The sequence below is a fragment of the Xyrauchen texanus genome, chromosome 8 (assembly GCF_025860055.1).
Source record: "Xyrauchen texanus isolate HMW12.3.18 chromosome 8, RBS_HiC_50CHRs, whole genome shotgun sequence".
NCBI classification, from domain to species: Eukaryota; Metazoa; Chordata; class Actinopteri; order Cypriniformes; family Catostomidae; genus Xyrauchen; species Xyrauchen texanus.
Genome location: NC_068283.1, coordinates 16,727,025 through 16,733,434, shown reverse-complemented (window position 1 = coordinate 16,733,434; position 6,410 = coordinate 16,727,025). Strand labels below are relative to the sequence as shown.

At 36.9% G+C, this 6,410-nt stretch overlaps 1 protein-coding gene across 1 annotated transcript; it reads left to right on the top strand.

The window, feature by feature from the left end:
• The first annotated feature begins 1,907 nt into the window (after nt 1-1,907).
• LOC127648100 (paired mesoderm homeobox protein 1-like) lies at nt 1,908-6,192 on the top strand. Its single transcript, XM_052132708.1, has 3 exons — nt 1,908-2,133; nt 3,483-3,640; nt 5,770-6,192. Exons 1-3 carry the CDS (start codon nt 1,908-1,910, stop codon nt 6,190-6,192), a joined length of 807 nt encoding a protein of 268 aa, XP_051988668.1.
• The last annotated feature ends 218 nt before the right edge of the window (nt 6,193-6,410 follow it).

Here is a 6,410-nt window from a genome sequence, read left to right as displayed (position 1 = left end):
CAGCTTGTCACTGGGGCAGAACCCTTAAAAACCCTTTATATGTTAATCGGAATGTATTTGTACCTTAAATGTCCCATAAGGGTACATTTTAGTACTCTAAGTGTCTTAAATGTCCCTAAAAGGTACATATAAGTACCTTAAGATGTTAAGAACATACAGTGGGTGTACCTTTAAGGGTACTGCCCCAGTGACGAGCTGTTGTACCACTAAAGGTACAATTTCTTCTATTTTTTCTGCTAATGAAGACAATTGTTCTCAATTGACAAGAAGGGTAATTTCTTTGACAATGACCCCAAAAAAAATGATTGTCATTATAATTGTTTTCATTAATTAAATAACAGTATTAGAGTATGATTTTCAGTTAAGCTGCTTTGAAAAACATTTGTGAATAGGTGTAAGGAAAGTATTTTAGTTTTCACTTGATGATTACACCAAGAGACATGTTTGACTTTACAAAATTAATTGAAACATTTTCTAAAAGTAAAAACAAAAAAATGTAAGAATCCATCATGAATTCAAATAATAAATATTGTCATTGGCCCATAAGTCTCAGTCACAATGCAATATGTGTTTAGAAGACACTCTCAATTTCCTCTACCTTTTTGACATGTTGCAGTGAATAGCTCGGCATTCCACTAAACACAATTCGGTATGGGAAAGTGATCTGTTTTCAAAGACCAGAGATCCATGACCCAAAACTATTGTTAGTGAACTCTGTCCTCAGCTCAGGACCGAACAATACACCTTGTTTGGACAGGTGATCTTATTCCTAATGTGAAGGAGTTTTTGAGTGAGATAACAGGCTAGACGTCTTTTGGAACAAAGGCATCGGTTTTAATCTGACAGCAGAATTCCCAGTTGCCACACATGCTTCATTCTCCACCAAAGACTGGCACACTGATTATAAAAAATAATCAAAGCCCTTCCTGAAGGTTTTTTTTTATTATTCAGTCATATTGTATCCCAAATGAAAGTCATACCAACACCTAAATGCTGCAAATTGACTTGAATGAATGTCAATTATGTGGGCCAATTAGTGTGATTTGTTTACCATGTAAACAGAGGCTTTTTGTTTGTGCTCTCTGCAGATTGCAGCTAAAGCTCTGTTTGTATTGGATTTTCTTTTTGAACATTTCTCAGCTGCGAAACCTTTGATTCTCCCTTAATGATTTAATATCCATCTGTTTTAGAGCTAAACCCTTTTACATGATTGTAACAACAGCAATATACAGACAAAAAGGCCTCTGCGGTGGTTGTACGTGTTTTTAAAAGCATTCACGACTCAGGAACGGACCTTTTTGTTTTTTACATATCCTAGCCTCACTCCAATTCCAAACGTCTGCTTTGTCATATTAATAAGTGAACACAGACGCTGAAGAGTGCCTGAACTTGTCTATGGAATACTTCAAAATGACAGGCCTTTCCTTACCCCTCCCCAAAGGGAATTGGGGGGATGTTACTCATTTACTTCAGTGCTGCCGAGGTGTGGATTAGAAGGCGCTAGGTGTCACCATGGCCAACTGCTGAAGAGCGATGTTGTAAGAAAGCTCTCCTAAATGAACCATGGAATCAATGGTCCCCTATGATTGGGTGCTTCCTTCAAACCCAGCCCTGATTTACTGGGATTAATGGTCAAAGTTGGGTCATGTGACTTGGGGAGGGTGGGACACCCATGAAACATGAAAGTGTAACTCACACCTGACACAGGTGAGAAAAGTTGTCTTTTGTATGGAGCATGAAATGTTCTCATCCGTTGGGCTTGTGGACAATTTTGAAATTCTGCTCCATCTTGAATGAAGATCTGCCATTCAAGTAGTCATCGACTTGCTCCATTTTTAGACTGATTTTGAGCTACCACCAGAGTTTGTGCAACCCTTGGACTGACAGGACCTTTCTGAGTTTGGGCTATGTTTGGTACAGGGCACCTTGTGTCTCCTCTATCTCCTGCAGTCCTCCACTCTTCGGCTGCACACTTCTTCCCAGCATTCACCAACAGGCTGAGCTCACCACAGATCCTCATTCCTGGGCCCCTGCTCAGCTACGAACTCCTTCGCAGCTACCTGCAGCCGGAGCCATGCAAACAGGCTCTGCTATTGGCCACTCAGGCCGCAGGGCATCATGCTGACAATATTGGTGAGCACATTTTAATTACTAGTCAATTTAGGTAGTTTTATTCTCTTATTAATATAAATTATTTTGACAAAGCAGTCAGATAGATCACACAGCTTTAGCATTATATACTGTACTTATAGATATACATACGATTCTTAAACTAACAAGCAAAAGTCAGACAGTGATTACTGGAATATAAACTCTGACAGGGGTATGTTTCAGGGTCACCTAGGATTTTTTTTAATTTTTTTTTATAAAGTATGTCTGACTATATATGTATGACTTGACACATTTTTTTAAATATAGGAGGCCGGGGCTAGTTGTCACCCTTTTTACTCCAGTGAATATTCCTGTAGTATAAGTCCAGTTTCTGCAAAGCCACATACCTTAACGTCTTGGCTACAAAAAATCTAGTGATCATTTTCACTGGTATTGCCTTTAGGAAAAAGGTTTTTGACCTTTTGTAACAACTTGCCCCAATACTGGGAAAATCTACACCTGCAATACACATCTAAATAAAAAAGCAATATATATATACACACACATTACAAAGCACAAAACCATTCACTAAACAACACAAATGTAAACAGTAACTTGACATTCATAAAAAAATATTAAAAATATTTTTGGACCAACAAATATTGTAATTAACAAATTGTGTCAATATACGACGTTTAAAACACAACCTTTGCTGGGTAAAAATGTGACAACATACCCCTTCTTTATTTGAAAAATACTATTAATGACTGTGTCCTAAAAACACATTTAAACCTATTGGGAAAAGTCTGCTCTCATAATACAGCTGACCCTTGCCTTGATGTATGTCAGTGTAGTTTGATTATGTTTATGCTTGTTTACTCAAAAGATGTCACAAAAATAAAATATGATGATAGTGAAAATGTACTTTTTAGTGTAGAATTGTAGATATATATATATATATATATATATATATATATATATATATATATATATATATATATATATATATATAAAACATATCTACCCTTCAAAGTAAATTTTCACAACCATATTATATGTTTTGAACAGTGTGAAAAAACCTTACAAAACCTCTGCTAGAGAGAACACACATTTGTGTAATATACCTTTAATAATACATATGTGTACCATTCATTAAGAGAAGCCATTTATGAGTCACATTCTCTCATTATTGTCCATCCTCATTTAACAGTATTTAATAGGATTGGAAATGTTTACAAAGGATTGGCTAACAACTCGTAACTAACAATCAATTATCCGGCTCTGCTGAAGAGGGCTTTAATGAACGCTGCACTAATTATCCAATTTAGAGCCATTAGTTCCTTGTCAACCTCTGGCAATTGTCTAATTGGTGGCTGTGATGTGGTTTCCAGATGAACCAAGGCCAGTGAAGCAGCGGCGAGCTCGGGCCAACTACAGCAGCTGGCAGCTGGAGGAACTGGAGAAGGCCTTCGAGAGCACCCACTATCCTGACGTCTTCATGAGGGAAGCGCTGGCCCTCAGACTGGACCTGATTGAGGCCAGAGTTCAGGTTGCGATCACTCCACTCACTTTTACTGTTGTGATCCACATAACACTGTTGTATAAATATTTTCCTGACCCATTGTTCAGATGATAATTTTGCTTTAAATAGCATTTTTCTTCTTTAAATGCTCTATATTTTTCCTCCATATTGTGGCTAGCTTTAAAAAATGTATGTTCTCGAATTGAGACAATTTGAGCATTGCATTTGACACAGCCTACTTTATGAGAGATAAACATTGCTTTTTAACGAAAGATAACTTAATGTGCCAAAACCCCCTCCCCCCACACACACTTTTCCAAATGTTCATATTGTATGCCCCTATTGAAACTGATACTAATACTAACACTAAGTGCAATACTAATAGCTACACCAGGGGTCTTTAAAAGAGGATCATCTGCAGTATGCAGGAGTGGCGACCAATTATTGAATTATTAAATACGCATTTAAATATGCATCCTCAAATGTCACAAATACCAATGCTAAAGTTAAGAAACCGAAGTTCGGGTAAATGTTTCAAATGTAATAATAATTAAAAAAAAATATTTTACTCTGTAAATCTATAATGATAGTTTTAATGGCTTTTGCAATGTAAGCATCATGACAAATTACAAATTATTATGGCATATGCCATACCAAAAATATACTTCATGAGGTAACATCTTAACTAACTAGTTTGATTCAAGATCAAAACATTATTGAACATATCTGAATAAACCATTAGGTTACACACACACACACACACACACACACACACACACACACACACACACACACACACACACACACACACACACACACACACACACACACACACACACACACACACACACACACACGTTGGTGCAGTTATCATTATGAGGACTCTCCATAGACTTAATGATTTTTGTACTGTATGAACTAGATGCTATCCCCTAAACCTAACCCTCACAAAAACTTTTTTAAAAAATGCATTTTTACATTTTCAATAAGACATTGTTTTGTATGTTTTTTAAGCGATTTGAATTATGGATTACTAGAAATGTCCTCATAAACTATATTTATAGAATAATACCCTTGTTATTACCAGTTTGTAACCTAAAACAAAGTCCTTGTAAACCACTTAAACCTGCCCACACACACACACACACACACACACACACACACACACACACACACACACACACACACACACACACACACACACACACAATAATTTTAGAGGTTAGATAAGGTAGAAATAGCTCCTTAAAGGGATAGTTCAGCCAAAAATAAAAATTATCTCAGAATTTTCTCACTTCATGTCATCCCATATGCGTATGACTTTCTTTCTTCAGCAGAACACAAATTAATATTTTTAGAAGAATATTTCAGCTCCATACAATGCAAGTGAATAGTGATCAGACCTTTGTAGCTCCAAAAATTCAATAAAGGTAATCCGTTTTGTTATGTGTGTATGTGTATGTATATATGTATGTGTATTTCACTTGTCCCTTACTTGTATAAGCTGCTATGTTTTGTTAATTTATGTTTTGTTCAATACAAATAAAAATAAAAAAATTTAATAAATTCACGTCTTCAGAAGTGATATGATAGGTGTGGTTGTGAAACTATTTTTGTAAAAAGATATATTTTTTACTATAAATCTCCACTTTCACATTCTTCTTCTTGTGTTTTTGGTAATTTGCATTCTTCATGCATTGCACCACCTACTGGGCAGGGAGGTAAATTTATAGTAAAAAAGGACTTAAATATTGATCAGTTTTTCCACCACATCTGTCTTATCGCTTCTGAAGATATTGATTAAAACACTGGAGTCATATGGATTACTTTTATGCTGCCTTTATGTGCTTTTTCGAGCTTCAAAGATTTGGTCACTATTCACTTGTAGCTATTGCATGGACTTACAGAGCTGAAATTACATTCTAAAAATCTTCACTTGAGTTCAGCAGAAGAAAGTCTTACACATCTGGGATGGCATAAGGGTAAGAAAATAATGAGACAATTTTCATTTTGGGGTGAACTATCCCTTTTAGGTAACAATCGCAGATTACCACTTTTTACAGTGTACTTTACGCAGTTAAATCTAATTGTCAATTCAAAATAAATAAATAGCAAACAACTGAAAATGACTAAATCAATGTTTTTAATTCATCCAGGTGTGGTTCCAAAACCGCAGGGCTAAAATGCGCAGACAAACGAAGCTCCAGAGCAAGGCAGGGGAACAGTGCGGCAGGAGTGACAGTGATGATAGGCTGTTTGATTCATCCAACAGAAGTACAGCTCCAGAGATCCATGGGAACAACAGTCCATGCTGGGACAGGAAACAGGAGAGAGGAAGCCCCACTTGGCACAAACCCTCGTCATCAGCTATTCGCAGCCCTGTGGGCAGCATGGTTCAGAGGACGAGGGATCAGGAGGGGTCAGAGCTGTCCAGTACGGAGTTCCGCTACTGCAGCATTGCCAAACTGCGGGCCAAGGCGAGGGATTACGAAGCAGAGATCCACAGCACTGTGTCCAAAGCCAGCCGAGAGAGGCAGCTGAAGAATCCGGTGTCTGCCACAGTCCTAGAAAGAGACTAAAGCTGGCCATCTGTGTACTGGCATCCGTTACCTCAGTATACCACACAGCACAAGAAGACACATTCAAAATATATCATTATTTATTGTCACTTACTCATTATTATTCTTTTTTACACACCCAATGGGATTAAAATATGACTGCGAAAGCAAAATACAAGTTACATCACAGTATTCTGTTAATTTGCCTGTTTTTTTTTTTTTTACTTACTTTTTATGTA

Bases quoted from the DNA above. Each gene is read 5' to 3' on its own strand.
- LOC127648100 (XM_052132708.1), top strand. From the start codon at position 1,908: ATGTTTGGTACAGGGCACCTTGTGTCTCCTCTATCTCCTGCAGTCCTC. The intron at 2,134-3,482 runs GTGAGCACATTT...TGTGGTTTCCAG, and splicing joins GCATCATGCTGACAATATTG to ATGAACCAAGGCCAGTGAAG. The intron at 3,641-5,769 runs GTTGCGATCACT...TAATTCATCCAG, and splicing joins TGATTGAGGCCAGAGTTCAG to GTGTGGTTCCAAAACCGCAG.